Below are 17,960 nucleotides of genomic sequence, written 5' to 3'. Positions count from 1 at the left end.
CTTATTTAACGAAGCAAACCTGGCAGCCATGTTTGTTTACAAATTGTCACAGTCGTTCACTAGTGCGGAAGTTTTACGTCTCTGATGTGTGATGTCAAGACAACATGACAACCGTGCAATATCGTAAACTATATTCAACACTTATTCTCCATTGGGTAGAGTGGCAGAATACACATAGGATAAGCAATATGCTAACAATATTGCATGCTGTCAAACCAGATGAATGGAGCCTACTAGAAGGGAATAGAAAAGTGTCCTGTATGTACAGTATAATCACCAATATTCATCTTGCCTTTGACGAATAATTGTTATTTATCAGCAGGGCTTTGAACCGGTTCAAGGAACGAAAACGAAAATCGGGAACTTTTTCTATTTCACATGGAACAGAAACGAAACCAGAAACTTTATTATTTTTTATGTTCCGGAACAGAAACGCTTATTAAAAATAATGGTAACCGGTTAATACCGGTTTTTATTTCGTTCCTCAAAGTTTCCGTAGCCTACAAATAAAGTCATTCTTCTCCTGCGCAAGTTTCTATGACCCGCTGGGGTTCACTTCCTGTGTGACGTTCGCTGACTGAACGGAGAGAGCGGGAGGGTGGACTACTATCACGTCTCCACATCTTAAATAAGAGGTAAATATTGCAGTCTATCGTTATTCAAAAACGTCAATTTCAAACACGATATCAATATATTTGTCCACGTTAATGAGAGGCTCGCGAACATTAAATGACGTTAACCTCTGTTAGCCTATCAATGCATAGGGCCTGACTAGCCTTTGGTAACACACTAAACGAATTCTCTTTCATTTTTGGCACTTTTTCTGTTTGTGTAGATGGGAAGACATACTGAGAATCCAAATCGCCAACATTTGAAATAATAATTGTTTTGAATTATTTCTTGTCTTATTTAATGAAGGTTGTAATAGAATTAGCCTACATTTGGCTTAAGCTGGATGAGACAGAGACATAATTTTATAGCCATTTGTTAAACGGCTGACAGGGAACGTAATTAACCGTTCTGGGAGCGAAATTTTTTTGTTCTAACCGGTTCGGGAACGTCTATTTAATGGTGGAACCCAAAACCGGAAACATTAAAATTCCGTTTCTGTTCGGAACGAACCAATAGGAAAAAAGTTCTGGTTCAAAGCCCTGATTATCAGGCATATTATCAGTGGGACACAAACAGCTCTCTATACAGAATAGTGGATTCATTTCCATAGCACATCATACTCACCTTGAGGAACTCCAGGAAGGCGGGTTTGGATAAGCAGGCTTTCTTGATCAGGGCCATGGCATTGGTGAAGTTATTGACGTAATCACTGTAAACATCCAGCACCATGGACTTGGAGAACTGAAGAGGACCCCGATGAGAAAATTGGTGAGTGAAAAGGGCACAGAAGAAATGTATAATAATCAACTCTCTCTTATTTATTCAAATCGACCTGGGTGTACAATTCACTGTGGCTAAATAACGTCAGCCGTAATGTTTCATTTCTCAAAAGAGTTGGCAAATGAAAACTGCTGGAAACATGGAATTTTCCTCCGACCCTCACATGACTGCAGGGCTGAGCCGAGGGAAATGAATGACAATTTTCCTGAGGTACTTATAAAGCCGAACTGTTTGCCACCTCTGCAATCCAAACACCCTTCATAATCCATTACAGCTGGTCGTATTGAGCGCTGGCAAGAAAAATAAATCATCCATTCATTTCGTTTTGACTGAACGCAACTGGTGGTTCAGGCAAGTGGCGGTAAATGTAGGAGAAAATGAGCAACCAGGTGTACATCGGAATAGACAGCATCCCTACTGTAAATGGGTGAAGAAAAAAAGAGAAGGAAAAAAAATCCCCATTAGCTCTTCATGCTTAGGGGCTTCTGTGCAAATCCAGAGAACATCAATGAGGCCAAGTAGGCTCTTTTAACTGGTGAATAATGAGCAGGCTCTGAAGATGCTCTCTGCATGGAGGGTCATAACTGTACACTCATTCATTAGGCCATTAGCCTTCCCGCAGTGGTGCGGTGCTAACGCATCTCTCATCGCCCTGTGATAAAGAACACCATCTTTGCTCGCTGTAATTGCTTCATCGTTTGAAGCAGGTCAACGTGATATAGTGACATAACCTACTCGCTAATGCTTTGCTCTCAATTAAAGCTTTTCTTTTATTTCTCTCTATTCGCCAGCATTTTTTGCTAAGGAACATTTCATATGAAAGTGAGACCATTGTGAATAGAAATAACAGTTGGTGTTATGGTTAAAAATAAAGTCAATGATCAAATAATCGGTCGGTTTGTCTTTTAATATCCCTGTTCCAAAGTGAAAGAATCAAAGCTAGACTGCCTTTCAGATTTTTCAAGTGTAGGTCATAAAAAGAATTTTCCCCGACACACAATTATTTTTGTTTAGTGGACCGAAAGCTACCAAATTTGAATCACAGACTTCCGATTTTATTAGTGTTTTTAAACAGAACAATTAATGAATTTAGGGCCATGTGGCCTTAAAGGAGAACTGAAGTCATTTTTAAACTTGCTTTATTTCTTAATTAACGTGTTATTCAGTTACGTTTTCGGTTTTAGTAACCTTATATCGTGACTCGTATTGGCAACTAATTGCAATTAAATATTATATTTATCAGCCTATTCGGTTTTTAGCCGTGTTGAATTTAGTTCGTTTGGTCCACGGCAGGCGTCGCTTATCCGCGCGATCTTCACGAGACTTGTGCGAGACTTCGAAACATCAAGCGTCAGCCAGGTGTCAGTGCTGCCATTTTTAAAACTATTTTCCAAACGAAATATTGCACAAAAACGAGTTTAAATGACGATTACTGCCTGCTTTTTTCAAACTTTCCTGACTGCTATCAAAACAAACAAAACTTATGGCTTGATCACATCAGCATTCGAAAGAGGGCGCGCACGTCTTTTGACAACGTTGGCAGATGTCGGTCACTTTGATTTCCGCTGTACGTTTTACTTCCGTCCTACGATGTCTCGCACAGGTCTCAACGAATCTCGTTTACGGCCATCGCTTTAACATATGGACTGATATATTACAGAGCATATTTCAAACACTCATAACTTGCTATAGCAGCGACAAAATAGCAATCAAAAATGCATTCCGATATTTAATAAAATGAGATCAATAGAGGGGCGGCATGGTGGTGTAGTGGTTAGCGCTGTCGCCTCACAGCAAGAAGGTCCTGGGTTCGAGCCCCGGGGCTGGCGAGGGCCTTTCTGTGTGGAGTTTGCATGTTCTCCCCGTGTCCGCGTGGGTTTCCTCCGGGTGCTCCGGTTTCCCCCACAGTCCAAAGACATGCAGGTTAGGTTAACTGGTGACTCTAAATTGAGCGTAGGTGTGAATGTGAGTGTGAATGGTTGTCTGTGTCTATGTGTCAGCCCTGTGATGACCTGGCGACTTGTCCAGGGTGTACCCCGCCTTTCGCCCGTAGTCAGCTGGGATAGGCTCCAGCTTGCCTGCGACCCTGTAGAAGGATAAAGCGGCTAGAGATAATGAGATGAGATGAGATCAACAGAATTTTGACAATAAAAAAATTTGCCTTCAGTTCTCTTTTAAATTCTCCGCTAGTTTTTCCTGCTTCACCATGACCCGATTCAAGATACTATGTCATGCATGACATGGTGGGCTTTCCCTGTTCGCGTGAGGCATTGTGGGATACAAATTTGAAATAGGACAGGAAAATAGAGGACGTGAGTGTGCGAATGAAATGTGAAAGACCGACTACAGTAACGGAAAGCGAGAAGAAAAGACGTTATGTTCTATACGAAGGAAAGGAAACGCAGGACCAAACTAATAAATATTGGCGCTCAGCGAGCACCTCGGTGTGATCAGCTGTTCGTTTAGCGACAGAATGATGGAACTGTCAGTGCACGCTCAAAGGTAAACCTGTAGATGGCAGTAATGCGACACTGGATGCCAGCTGCTGTAAAACCCAAAAGAAGAAGAAGAAGGTAAACCTGCGCATGCGCACACACGGACTTCCTCTGTCTGCTTGACTGCACGAAGCGAGCGATTTCATGCACATTATTTGCTTCAATCCTCTCAAATTAAATAACTTCCCAGCCACAGAATGGCCTGATATTTTGTGAGATATTACAGAAATAAACATATATCACAATGACCACATTTCAGACGGAACTAAATTTCACCGATTTCTTGAAATCGAAAGGCCGTCTCGCTTTACGCAAAGGTTCAATTCTGCAAAAATTAATTACTTAGAAAGATCTGGATGACTAACATGATGACCAATTAGTTTTCATGCGAATGGTTGAAAGTGTTTATGTATCATTTGTTTTGTTGTCGCATTTCATGTTGCCAATTCGAACTAGTGTCGTAGATTCTGAATACATGAGATACATTAGTTTTGAACTTTTTGACACGGGAGAATAAATGCATACGTCTGGGTTTTTTTTTTAAACCAGCCATGGCATCAATCTCGGAACATACACCCACCAGCCACTTTAACAGGAACTTGTTCTTGATTCTCAGATCCCTGTTCTTGGCTGCAGGAGTGGAACCCAATGTGGTCTTCTTTCTGCTGTTGCATGCTGAGATGCTTTTCTGCTCACCACGGTTGGAAAGAGTGATTATATGAGTTGCTATATCCTTCCTGGCAGCTCCTTCCTGTCCATTTTCCTCTGACCTGTCTTATCAACAAGACGTTTGTTTCCACCCACAGAACTGTCGCTCACTCACTCGATGTTTTTTGTTTTTTGCACCATTCTGTCTGTGCAAACTCTAGAGACTGCTGTGTGTGAAAACCCCAGGAGATCAGCAGTTTCTGAAATACTCAAACCAGTCCATCTGGCTCAAACCAACACCCATGCCACAGTGAAAGAAAGTCACACTTTGAGATCACAATTCTGATGTTTGAAGAAGTGAACATGAACTGAAGCTCTTGATTTGTATCTGTATGACTTGATGCATTGTGCTGCTGTCAAGAGATCGGCTGATTAGAGAACTGCATAAAACCTCAGGTGTATATGTGGGTGTTTCTGGTAAAGTGGCCCGTGAGTGTATGTGTCTCTAGCTGTTTAGCTCGTCTCTGGCCTGATGAGCCGCCTTCAGCAAAATCATTTACAGAAATGAATATGACTGGCTGGAACACAGTATCTCCTAGAGAAGCCACAAAGGTTCATGTTCAGAAAATTAGAGCTGCTGGACATGTTGATTGGCTCTACAATACTTTTTCCAAGTGCTCACATCAATCTTCAGTCACTTCAGCCAGATCTCGCTTGTTGCATTTATCTTTGATAGAACCGAATACATTATGAACTATTGCAGGCAGCCCAGTGGTGCTGTTGGTACCATTGCTGCATCACAGCTCTAAGGTCATGGGTTCAAACCAGAGCTTGGGTTACTATCTGGGCAGAGTTTTGTATGTTCTTCTAGGTTTCCTCTGAGTTCTCCAGGTTCCTTTAACTGTCCAAACACACACCATTAGGCAAACTGGCTACACATACTGTAATTGCCCCAAGATGTAAATAAGTGTATGGATGTGTGTACATCAGGCCCTGTGATGAAGTAGTGTCTAATATGGCACCCAGTGTTACCCAGATCCCCCATGACCCTGACCAAGATAAAGGAGTTACAAAGATGAATGAATGAAATATTATGGGCAACTTGGTCACTCTTTCTGAGAAGAATTCAAAAACACATATACATGCATCCATTATAAAAATCTACATCGACACCATTCCTTTTGTCCACTAATTGTTAAAGCACACGTTATATCAATTTTTTAGCATTTATGGTTGGGTCGCATTTACGGTTGGGTCGCATTTATGTCACGCAGGCTCGGTTCTCCAGCTTTGTTTCCTAATCATCAAATTATAATGATATGAGTAGACAGGATTCAAACATCTTGGTTAGGATTTTTTAATTACATTCCAGGCATTTAGCAGACGCTTTTATCCAGAGCGACGTACAATGAGCACATGTACCCAGCTCCTGGAGAGCACTTGGGGGTTAGGTGCCTTGCTCAAGAGCACTCAAGCCATGGATGTTTCCTGCCAGGCCAGCGTCTCAAACTCGCAACCCTTTGGGCCCAAGGCTGCTTCTCTAACCTTTAGGCCCTAAAATCTAAGTTTAAGGGTGTATTCAGACCAGGATAGTTCGATAGTTCACTTGCTTTAGTCCGAACCAAATGTTTTTTTTATTTTTTCATTTTGGCGCGGTTCGCTTTCACACTGTACATTTTAGTAAGCGGACCAAAATCTGTCAACAAAGCCGCGCGCCCTGAGGTCGTTCAGCTATTGGTCAGAGACGACACGCGCACAAAGCGTTAAGTTCAAAAGTAGTCATGGAGGCTTTCCGTGCTGTTATTCTTTTTAATGTCATCAAAGCTATATGTTTTTTCCAGTTTTTACTGTTTTCACAATTGTGCGATTACTATGCTGTTGTACAAGTAATTTATCAACGACGACTTCAAAGGGCAAGGCGGCTACGGAGGATAGCGCTGATGAGCGCACATCATGTTGTGACAGTTCTGGCTCTTCACGCAAGACGGAGGAGGTATGTGTCGGGATATTCGCCTTATCCATCGTAATAGATGAATTTCTTTTTTTGCGTCGCTAGTACCGCCACTTTTTGAAAGAATGTCCCTGATTTTAATGTAGGTCTGACGGAGTTTCTTCACTTTTAGCCGACATTGTTCTGGGGAGCACGTGAACCCCTTCTTCATTTTCTCACTGAATACAGCAAACACGTCGGCATTTTTGTGTGTTCTCTCCAAAAGCTCAGATATGTGGATATCTGCCCATATATCCACAAGGGTACGCGTTTCTTCCTCGGCCCACGTTTGCCCCCTACTCATTTTTTGTACTCTGTAGTCTAGCCTACCACTGGTCTGAATGACTGAACGACTGTTGTAAGGTTCCCTTGACAACCGAAACAGTGTTTGCACTTTGCGGTGGAGTGTCAAGACTCTGTTTCCCATAATGCTCGACAAACGACGGAAGCTCCCGAGGTACAAAAAAGCAAAACTGTCAGATTAGGTCCGGTCTGCTTTCACTACTCCAAAAGGTCCGCACCAGGGTTCCTTTGGTCCGGACCGAGTCCGACCTTGCAGCTCGGTCTCGGTCCGCTTGTTTGGTCCGGACCAGAGTTCTGTGGTTTGTATTCAGACCAACCCAAAAGGTCCGGACCAAGGGAAATTTGGTTCGTTTGGTCATTTGGTCCGGACCAAACAACGTAGGTGTGAATACGCCCTAAAATGTAGATTTTAAATCTAAAGCTAAGGTTAAGGGTTAAGGCGCCAGCTACGCTGAACCACAGTGAAATGTTTGGCAGAAAAAAAATAAGTGTATCTCTCACCGAGGCAACAAAGAGGTCGCCAATCTTCTCACTAGCGTCCCACTCTGCCACACGGGAAGCCAAAGCAATCTGGAACATGCAGTGGCATTGAGTGATCTCCCGCACACGGAAGAAAATAGGCCTGATCTTCCTCGGGCTCAGGATGCGAGGCTCAGCCTCCAACAACGGCCTCTGGTACTCCTGTGGAATAATGGGAATTTTTTTTTTTCAGTGAGTGAGCGGTCATGCTAAGAAGTGATTGTCACTCGTTTTACCTTGAAAGTGCCTAAGGGTAAGAAAATCGGGATGCAGGTGAACATAAAGTCAGATTTAAGTGCATTCGGACAGGAAGTGGTAAATTGTATATTAAAAAAAATGAATGATTTGATTTAAGGATGATGCTCATCAAGGCTTCAATGTCCTATGGTCGTTTTATTCATTTCTTTAGCTCGGGCAATTTTCCTTGTTAATAAAGCTGAGTTTAGTCATGCTGTACTCAATACATCCTGCATTATTAGCGCTCAAATCAAAGCCAGGAGGATATATTATCCTCTTTCCTAGGGACAGTCTTGGGGACGCTTTTAAGCACTTAGGACACACACACACAATAAACATGTGCATGAATAAGCAGTGAAGTTTTTAGCCATTAAAAGCTAAGATAATGTGTAGTCAGACTGTGGAAACAATAGATTTTTCATGACGTCTTTCTTTCTTTCCCCATATTCTCCACTGCTAATGAATTATCGACAAGGACAAATTAAGGCTGAGAATGCCTCTGCTTCTCCAACAAGGCCTCCAGCTACAGCTCCAGAACTCAATTTTTCAAGGTTTTTTTTTTTTTTTTTTTTTTTTTTGGGGGGGGGGGGGGGGTTACACCCTCACCAATTACTGATCCATCTAGTTTATATAGCTTTCTTGCCAAATGCACTTGTTGAGTACATTAGCACGATGACATAAAAAGCAAAAGACTGCAGACAGAGCTTTCATTCCACAACAAAAGGGGAACTCGCATGGATCCAGATGGACTAGATTTCATATAGGACCCATTTGTCATTGATCCGTGATTCAATTTGGACTCGTGCCTCTGCCTGGGAAGGGAACTGAAATGATAATAAATGTTTTTGCCTGCACCTGCTGCGATACATGTAACTCGACTCGGAGACGGCATATTGGGTTTCGTTTAAAAGGATGCATAACTCAGTACGAATGTGATTATAAAACACATTAAAACTCGGGCTTCATTTCAAGCTTAGACTCTGAAATCGTCTGTAGATATTCCAGCCATTATATTCCAGGTGCAGTCAGAGGTTTATATATTCACTGAGTCAATGAGAAAACGTGACATTTTAAAATCGATGTGACAGAAGAAGCAAGGGACGGCACTGAAATAACGAATTAGCTTGACTTATTCGGATCATTAGAAATTGCTGTGATAAGCTCAGAAATGCCAGACGTAAGAAATAAAGCATGATGTTCTCGGAAAATAATCAACGATGTAGAGGAACTCTAAATTGTCCAGTGTACTCAAAATTCTAAGTTATTATAACTTTCACACGATTTCTTAAACTTTCCATGGTCAATACAAATTGCTATGTTTTAATATTTTATCCACATTATTCATTTTTATTTCTTCTATTTGTGATTATATATTTGCCATTCATTCATATTTATGTTATGCACAGCTTTCATGGAAATAAGTGTCAGCTTTTGAAACCCTGCGCCTAATAAAGGGTATTATTATTACAACCCCGATTCCAAAAAAGTTGGGACAAAGTACAAATTGTAAATAAAAATGGAATGCAATGATGTGGAAGTTTCAAAATTCCATATTTTATTCAGAATAGAACATAGATGACATATCAAATGTTTAAACTGAGAAAATGTATCATCTAAAGAGAAAAATTAGGTGATTTTAAATTTCATGACAACAACACATCTCAAAAAAGTTGGGACAAGGCCATGTTTACCACTGTGAGACATCCCCTTTTCTCTTTACAACAGTCTGTAAACGTCTGGGGACTGAGGAGACAAGTTGCTCAAGTTTAGGGATAGGAATGTTAACCCATTCTTGTCTAATGTAGGATTCTAGTTGCTCAACTGTCAGGTCTTTTTTGTCGTATCTTCCGTTTTATGATGCACCAAATGTTTTCTATGGGTGAAAGATCTGGACTGCAGCCTGGCCAGTTCAGTACCCGGACCCTTCTTCTACGCAGCCATGATGCTGTAATTGATGCAGTATGTGGTTTGGCATTGTCATGTTGGAAAATGCAAGGTCTTCCCTGAAAGAGACGTCGTCTGGATGGGAGCATATGTTGCTCTAGAACCTGGATATACCTTTCAGCATTGATGGTGTCTTTCCAGATGTGTAAGCTGCCCATGCCACACGCACTAATGCAACCCCATACCATCAGAGATGCAGGCTTCTGAACTGAGCGCTGATAACAACTTGGGTCGTCCTTCTCCTCTTTAGTCCGAATGACACGGCGTCCCTGATTTCCATAAAGAACTTCAAATTTTGATTCGTCTGACCACAGAACAGTTTTCCACTTTGCCACAGTCCATTTTAAATGAGCCTTGGCCCAGAGAAGACATCTGCGCTTCTGGATCATGTTTAGATACGGCTTCTTCTTCGAACTATAAAGTTTTAGCTGGCAACGGCGGATGGCATGGTGAATTGTGTTCACAGGTAATGTTCTCTGGAAATATTCCTGAGCCCATTTTGTGATTTCCAATACAGAAGCATGCCTGTATGTGATGCAGTGCCGTCTAAGGGCCCGAAGATCACGGGCACCCAGTATGGTTTTCCGGCCTTAACCCTTACGTACAGAGATTCTTCCAGATTCTCTGAATCTTTTGATGATATTATGCACTGTAGATGATGATATGTTCAAACTCTTTGCAATTTTACACTGTCGAACTCCTTTCTGATATTGCTCCACTATTTGTCGGTGCAGAATTAGGGGGATTGGTGATCCTCATCCCATCTTTACTTCTGAGAGCCGCTGCCACTCCAAGATGCTCTTTTTATATCCAGTCATGTTAATGACCTATTGCTAATTGACCTAATGAGTTGCAATTTGGTCCTCCAGCTGTTCCTTTTTTGTACCTTTAACTTTTCCAGCCTCTTATTGCCCCTGTCCCAACTTTTTTGAGACGTGTTGCTGTCATGAAATTTCAAATGAGCCAATATTTGTCATGAAATTTCAAAATGTCTCACTTTCGACATTTGATATGTTGTCTATGTTCTATTGTGAATACAATATCAGTTTTTGAGATTTGTAAATTATTGCATTCCATTTTTATTTACAATTTGTACTTAGTCTCAACTTTTTTGGAATCGGGGTTGTATTATTATTATTATTATTATTATTATGGCAGTTACTGTTACCACCCTGAAGTTGACATTGGTTTCCTATAACAGTGTGTCCTGAAGTGTCATTTTTTTACTACATCAATTGGCCAACAATTAGATTCTAACCAATGTATTATTTCACGATAAAACATCATACATTTTTCCTCATGAAGACATACGTACTTATGAGCATGACTGACTAAAATCTAAGAGCAAAAAATTACTTTAGCAATTCTGTAATCTTTACTTTTTTATACTTTTTGGATCTCTGGGAATTCCCTCAAATTGTTAGGGAGTATTTTATTTATTTATTTATTTATTTATTTAAATCACGATTTTATTTCTGTAAATCACATAGCAAATTTAATTTTTGTAATGTAAAAGCAGGAAACACCACAAACCCAAGTTCAACTCAACTGACAAAATATTTTAAATCTACTTTTGAGTAAATTATATTATTCTATCCACATTCACCAGATATGAGCAATCGTGCACGCCAATTGGCTACTCTACTACTAGGATATCAGCTCATATACCGTGAGTAGAGAAAAACAAAATGGTGGAGCGTGTTGCTAAACCAACCGAGGATGAAATAAAAACTCTACTTGAAAACAAAACCCCAAAAATACAAAAAAAGAAACAAAATATGAAATAAAAGTATTTGATGGTAAGAACATACCTTTTTTTTCATTTTTCAAGGATTATTATTCTTATTATCCCATTTTTCACAAATTGCTCCTGTCATTTCACCGGTTTGTTTACATTCTTCATCTTTAAGCATTAAAATTTGTGGAATTTTTTTAGACTGGTTCAAAAGCTCAAAGAAGTTTGAAAATTACAGAACTGAAATGTCCAAGGACGAATTAAATAAATGTCTAAAGCTATTCTATACCATGACAGCAAGACGGCACTTTCTACAAAAAAACAACACTAAAGTCAATTCGTGCCGCCATTGATAGGTTTTTAAGAAGTTTACCTAAAAGGAAATGATTTTGTTGGACGTTTTGTATAAAGTTTTTTTTTTTTTTTTTTAATAGAACTTGTAAAAAATAAATAAATAAAAATGCTCTGGTTCTCAAAATCCAGTGAATGTGGATAGAATAAAACAGTTATTCCACTCAATCTCGTCATACATGGCTTATAGTCGACTCGGTGTTACGCACCTCATCAGCCATCAGCTCATGTGCGACTTGATTTCATGGAATAATTGTTAAATATATGGTATACTCGTTACAGAAATTTTCAGATTGATATTTCTGATTTGGGATCATTTTTGTGATTAAAATCCAACCCAGAACCACTCAGAAGTGACTCACTTGAAGGATTCTTTTAAGAGACTCCAAGTAACTCCTTTCACTTTGCACAATGGAGCTCAGAATGTGACGCCGAACAATCTGAAGAAAGAGAAAATAATTCAAAGTGTAAATGATTTCACTATTTTGAGTATCTAACTAAATTGTCAGTTGGCATGAAAAGGTGTTATGTAGTCCTGTGAATTCGTCCTTCTTCTAACTCTACTGCATGCATTCCTGTTCAACTCTGAGCAACCACTAAGTGCAAGTCCTTAAAATTTTAATTAAATGATCAAAATAAAATAAATAAATTGGACAAACAAACAAAAATGTTGGATCTGCTTCTTAAGTACTGGTTCAGCTGTGTTGCCTTTGCCGACTATTCAGCACTTGTACAATTGGTAGCATTACGCTGAAAGGATTCAAGGCTGCCACTGTCAAGTCCAAGACCAGGACAAACCAAGATTGATGAAAGACAGAATCTTAAAGCCAAGTGTTTATTTCACTTTCATATATTCCAGACCAAATTTATCAATTTTCTTAAGAACTGCATAGACTCCTGCGGAATCATCCAAGGCCAATAGATTTAGACATACCAGAACATCAAGAATGTCGTAGCTCATCTGGCCTACCATCAAAACAGCCATGACAACCAAAACATCAAACAGAACTGAAACATGACAATGTGAGAGAGGACCAACCTCCACAACAAATTGTTTACAACAGGAAACTCAACAAAGGACTAAATCTTGTTCCCCGAGGGAAGATCGACCCAAAACATTGATCAGAACTGAATTTGTATGTTAACTGAGAGAGGAGATACAATTCTAGTCAGAAGAAAATGTGTTAAGTTGACCTAATGACTAATTTGTTCCCAAAACTTGACAAGTTTTGTGCAGAAGGTCGAGTTCTTTCAAATAAAACAATCAGAACTGAAATCCATTGAGAACTGAAGGAGGAGACATGATATAACTGAAAATAAACAAAATTGTAAAAAAAAAAGTTGCAAACAAATTGTTTACAACAAGAAAATCAACAAACAAATGACCAAGTTTTGTTCCTCAAAGGAAGATCTACCCAAAACATCGATCAGAACTGAAATTGGATGAGAAACGAGAGAGGAGATACAATCCGAGTGAGAGGCCTGGAAAATTCGTTAATTTGGACTAATTACTAACTCGTGAGCAAAAAAAAAAAAAATTTGATAAAACAATGACCAAGTTTTGTGCGGAGTGATGAGTTCTTTCAAACAAAACAAGTGGAATGGAACTCTGTGGAGAACTGATGGAGGAGATACGATTTAACTGAATCATGGATGATGGATGGACGCCATGCCATGGCAACAGCTCATCAGCCTTATGGCCAGATGAGTTAATAATTGGGTTAACATTCATCATTTATTTGGGCATATGCAAGCCAGTGATATTTCTTCAACAAAGATGTGATTTTTGAGAGTTTTACTCCATATTACACAAGGGGTCTGTTGTAAAATGGCTGTCACATTTGCAAAGATGAAAAAGGCATTGGTAAACAAGATTTCTGTCAACACCTGGTCTTAAACTTGAACCAACTATCCTAGTCCTCTCAACTTTGGCCCTGTCCACACGGCAACGGATTCAGGTGAATCTGATAAAATTGTTTATCGTTTCGGCCTGGCGTCCACACGGCACCGGCGTATTGGGTGCCCCAAAACGAAATCTTTTGAGAACAGGTTCCAGAGTGGAAAAATCTGGCAACGGTGCCGTTGCGAAGTCGTCTGGATGAGTAGAACGGATTTGTTTACGATAACGTCACAACCACATGACTGTCAGTGCTTCACGCCGGGTAGAAGTGTAACGAACTCGATGCGAGTTGTCAACAAATCCTATAACTTGGTTCATGAAACGTGCTTACAAAATATTTTCACTGTGAATATTTATTGTGTAATGGTGCAAAGTGAGAGAGAGAGAGAGAGAGAGAGAGAGAGAGAATAGCCTTTAGGGCAGAGTCTTTAGTCCAAACACTGCGGAAGCAGTACCAAACCGCGCACCGCCCGTGCGCTTTCCAAAAACAAAAACAATCCCGCCAGCAAAAATAGGAAAAAAAAAAAGGAGCGATCTCACCTCTTCAGATGTTGGTTTAAGTCTGACAATACATTCCTCAAAAAGGGCGTAGAAGAACAAAGTAATCCATCAACATGTAGCATTCAATTTATTCCAGACCATTAAAGAATTCTGGAGGATATCAGAATGTTGGCGTACCGGCTTCCATCTACCCCCATTCATTCCTCTTTCCGAGTCTTTCGTTTTACGCTACTGATTAATAATCAAAACTTTATGTGGCTGATGCTACAGAAGAAGGGGTTTATGCGCATGTGTCTACTTCTTCTATTGTTCTGGTGTCTCCGATGGGACCGTCTTACAGCGCACGTAGAGGTGTGGCATGTGTATTGCATCGTTTTCAGCAAGTGTTGCGTTGCCATATGTACCTAATATTTTACTGATCCGTTGCCCATGTGGACGCGATATTTAAAAAAAAAAATCCCGTTGCCATTGTCGTGTGCCGTTGCCTTAGTTAGCTTCATTCATACACCAACATTCCACCAATAATTAGGCTGTTTTCTCTAAAAAAAAAAGACTCCTTGCCAATTTTGCTCATGCAAAACCAAAAGACAATTCAAACATTAGTTTTACAAGCTGTCCATCAAGATCAAGACCTAATTTAGCAAGAACAATGACCAAGTCCAAATAAAAATGTTAATGACAATTCCAAGTCAACAGAGAAAATGACTTGAGACTGGTTCCTCCAGCAATAATTGGATTGTGAAGACAGAAACTTTAAGCACTTTAAAAAGTATTCCTTCTCTTTGAATTACTTCAAACACACACACACAGAGACCTGGTGACTGCTAAGTCCCTCTGGCATTGGGCCCAGGTGTGCAGGAGGATGCTTGGCCTCAGAAACTAGCACATCCAGATAGCCGGCATCATCTTCTGCTTCATCTGTAGTGATACACAGAGAGGGCAGAAGTTACGGAAAGAGAGTTTGATTACTTCTCTGTAGAGCATAGAATTAATGACCTGATGTTTGCATGTGGGCGGCACAGTGGTGTAGTGGTTAGCGCTGTCGCCTCACAGCAAGAAGGTCCGGGTTCGAGCCCCGTGGCCGGCGAGGGCCTTTCTGTGTGGAGTTTGCATGTTCTCCCCGTGTCCGCGTGGGTTTCCTCCGGGTGCTCCGGTTTCTCCCACAGTCCAAAGACATGCAGGTTAGGTTAACTGGTGACTCTAAATTGAGCGTAGGTGTGAATGTGAGTGTGAATGGTTGTCTGTGTCTATGTGTCAGCCCTGTGATGACCTGGCGACTTGTCCAGGGTGTACCCCGCCTTTCGCCCGTAGTCAGCTGGGATAGGCTCCAGCTCGCCTGCGACCCTGTAGAACAGGATAAAGCGGCTACAGATAATGAGTGAGATGAGATGTTTGCATGTCCATTTTGGCAGGGTTGGGGGTTCAGGGTCGTGAAGGGGTTTTGGGTTCATATTTAACCCTTTGATGTAAAACATATGGTATGCACACCCCTTCTAATGCACAACATGGGTCAAAAATGACCCGCATTCATTTTCCAGGTTATTTCATGCTGACTGAGTTTTTCTTTGCTCTATCATTTGAAATCAATTTATTTTATGATTGAATATTCCAATTATTCTTTAAATATCTTGTTTTTAATTACCACAAATCATTAATTTAATTTTTTCTTTCCTACTTTATGAACAAAAATACTTTTTATATTACTACACATGGGTCATCCAAGTGTGATTTAAAATTAAACGTCTTAATACTATAATAATAATAATTTGTTTCAAGTAATTACTTTAGCAGTGAATGGGGCCAGTTATTTATTGATTAACTATGTCATTAGCTAAGCCAACTACAATAAAATTAGCTAACTAAAGTAGAATATGTCAACAGCTCGGTAGCTAATAGTAATTACTTGTAACTTTCTGACAAGTAATCTACTCACTCTCAAGGGAACCTAAACATCATCAATTTTTTTCTAAGGTAATGTTAGAACAATTGAAAAACATTACTTCCATGTATTAGATGGGCAAAGGGCGCTGTGCTGAGCTGTGAAATGTCCGACACAAGCACAATTCACAGTTCCCACCAAACGCTGGAGTAAATGCATGCGGGTCGGTTCTGACCCATGTGTGTAAACTTGATGTAGAATTACAAAAGCTGTGCTTGTTCATAACTTAAGAAAGGAAAAATAAAAATGATGATTTGTGCGAAACAAAAACAAGATATTTACTGCATATTTGGAGAAGTAAATGACAAAATGAATTTATTTCAAAAGTAGATCATAGAAACACTCAGCCGTACATGAAATAACCTGGAAAATGAATGCAGGTCGTTTTTGACCCATGTTGTGCATTTGAAGGGTAGTGATACAAAAAGGGTTTTTATTCAAAAAGTAAGAAAGGAAAAAATAAAATAAGGATGTATGATGATCAAAAACAAGTTAACTGAGGAATACCTTGAATACTGAATGATGGAATTAATTTATTGCAAAGATATAGAAGATAAAAACTCAGCCGGGTCACTTTTGACCCATGTTTTGCATCAAAGGGTTAATGGGATCGTTTTAAAAAAAATCTCTTCCAGTTTAGCACATCACATCAGTTTTGGATATAGTTTGGGGGTGGGTGGTGGTGGTGGATTTTTTTTTTACAAATCATTATTTTGTTTGGTCCAAGACCCTCTTCCCAGACCAGAGAAGAATTGTTTACCCTTTATTCAGTCTTGGTTCCTTTCAAGTTTACATCTGAATGTTCTCCAGGTATGTTTCCTTACCACTATTGCCTTCGATTCTCTCATTAGTTGTCTAGACCTGGATTTCTGTTCTGAAAGTTGCTCTGTCTATTTTATTCCTGTTTGTGCTTAACTTGGTGAGGGTTGAAAAAAAAAAAAACCAAGCTGCAAATCTGAAGCAGCATGTAAGCAAGCTGTCCTAAGCTCCATCCAAACACACTTTCACATCACAAAGAATTGCAAAGGAGCCTGAAAAATGATCTCACTGATAGAGACACACAAAATCCTTCGGATTCTCAAACAGGTTTTGGTAAGCATTGTAGTTAATGACCGGAATAGTAATAATTTCAGGCAGAATCGACACATTTAGTATTATATTTGAGCCACATTGCTGCAATAAGTCAACATCTGAAATGACAATTAGGATCTTTCTGTCTTGATATGATGCTAAAATGTCTGTATCGTCATGTTTGACTTCAGTGCGGAGTCTAGAAGCCTCCATTTTAATTAATTCATCTTCAGTCAGAGCTTCGTCCTGGTCAGGGTCGAGTTGGATCCAGAGTCTATCCAAAGAATAGTTAGAATACAGGTGGGAATGTTTCCTTCATAGGAGACCAGTCCAGAGCAAGGCACCGTGATGACACGTTCAGACTTCGGGAAAATTTAGCATAGGTAATCCACCAGTGGTTTCAGAATGGTTTTTGGGAGATAGAAGGAAACCAAAGAATGCAGAAGAAACCCAATGGACCAGTGATGCTACATGACCATGCTTAATTATCAGATGATAATTTATTCACAAATGCAGCCACTACTACTGTATCTCATTGTGCAATTTTCCCTTCTACCCATTATATGCAAAACCGAAGCACTATTATCAGGTCTTCCATCTGTCCATTACAGAAAAACGTTTGTATTCTCAAATATCGAATATTCCAAATATCAAAGGCCCTTCCCTTAATGTGCAATCTTTTATTATTTACAAAAGAATTATGAGCTCATCCGACCGACAGGTGATGCAGTCATGCCATCATGTGTTGTCTGTCGTCCATCCGGCGGCATCCACATTTCATGATAATCACTTCTTCTCTCTCAATTCCTTCACCAACTTTTATTCTTTTTGGCAGGAAGGTCGGTCTGCCTGGGGTGCATATACATACCCAAATTTGCATAATTGTAATTAATAATGAAGATATGGAGTAATTAATCAATCCCTAATGAGCAGTT

General features: G+C 39.9%; 1 protein-coding gene across 1 annotated transcript in view; it reads right to left on the bottom strand.

Moving 5' to 3' along the window:
• arhgef10la (Rho guanine nucleotide exchange factor (GEF) 10-like a) overlaps nt 1-17,960 on the bottom strand; it is a 419,992-nt gene that overhangs the window by 339,354 nt on the left and 62,678 nt on the right. The window contains exons 9-12 of the mRNA XM_060910368.1: nt 14,830-14,933; nt 11,977-12,054; nt 7,330-7,509; nt 1,237-1,353 (exon numbers count right to left, since the gene is read on the bottom strand). Coding sequence (XP_060766351.1) covers nt 1,237-1,353; nt 7,330-7,509; nt 11,977-12,054; nt 14,830-14,933 — 479 coding nt within the window. The remainder of the gene's footprint in view (nt 1-1,236; nt 1,354-7,329; nt 7,510-11,976; nt 12,055-14,829; nt 14,934-17,960) is intronic.

This window comes from Neoarius graeffei, chromosome 26, assembly GCF_027579695.1.
Source record: "Neoarius graeffei isolate fNeoGra1 chromosome 26, fNeoGra1.pri, whole genome shotgun sequence".
In the NCBI taxonomy this organism is placed as follows: Eukaryota; Metazoa; Chordata; class Actinopteri; order Siluriformes; family Ariidae; genus Neoarius; species Neoarius graeffei.
Note: the sequence above shows the minus strand (reverse complement) of the source record. Positions and strands in the feature narration are given on the sequence as shown.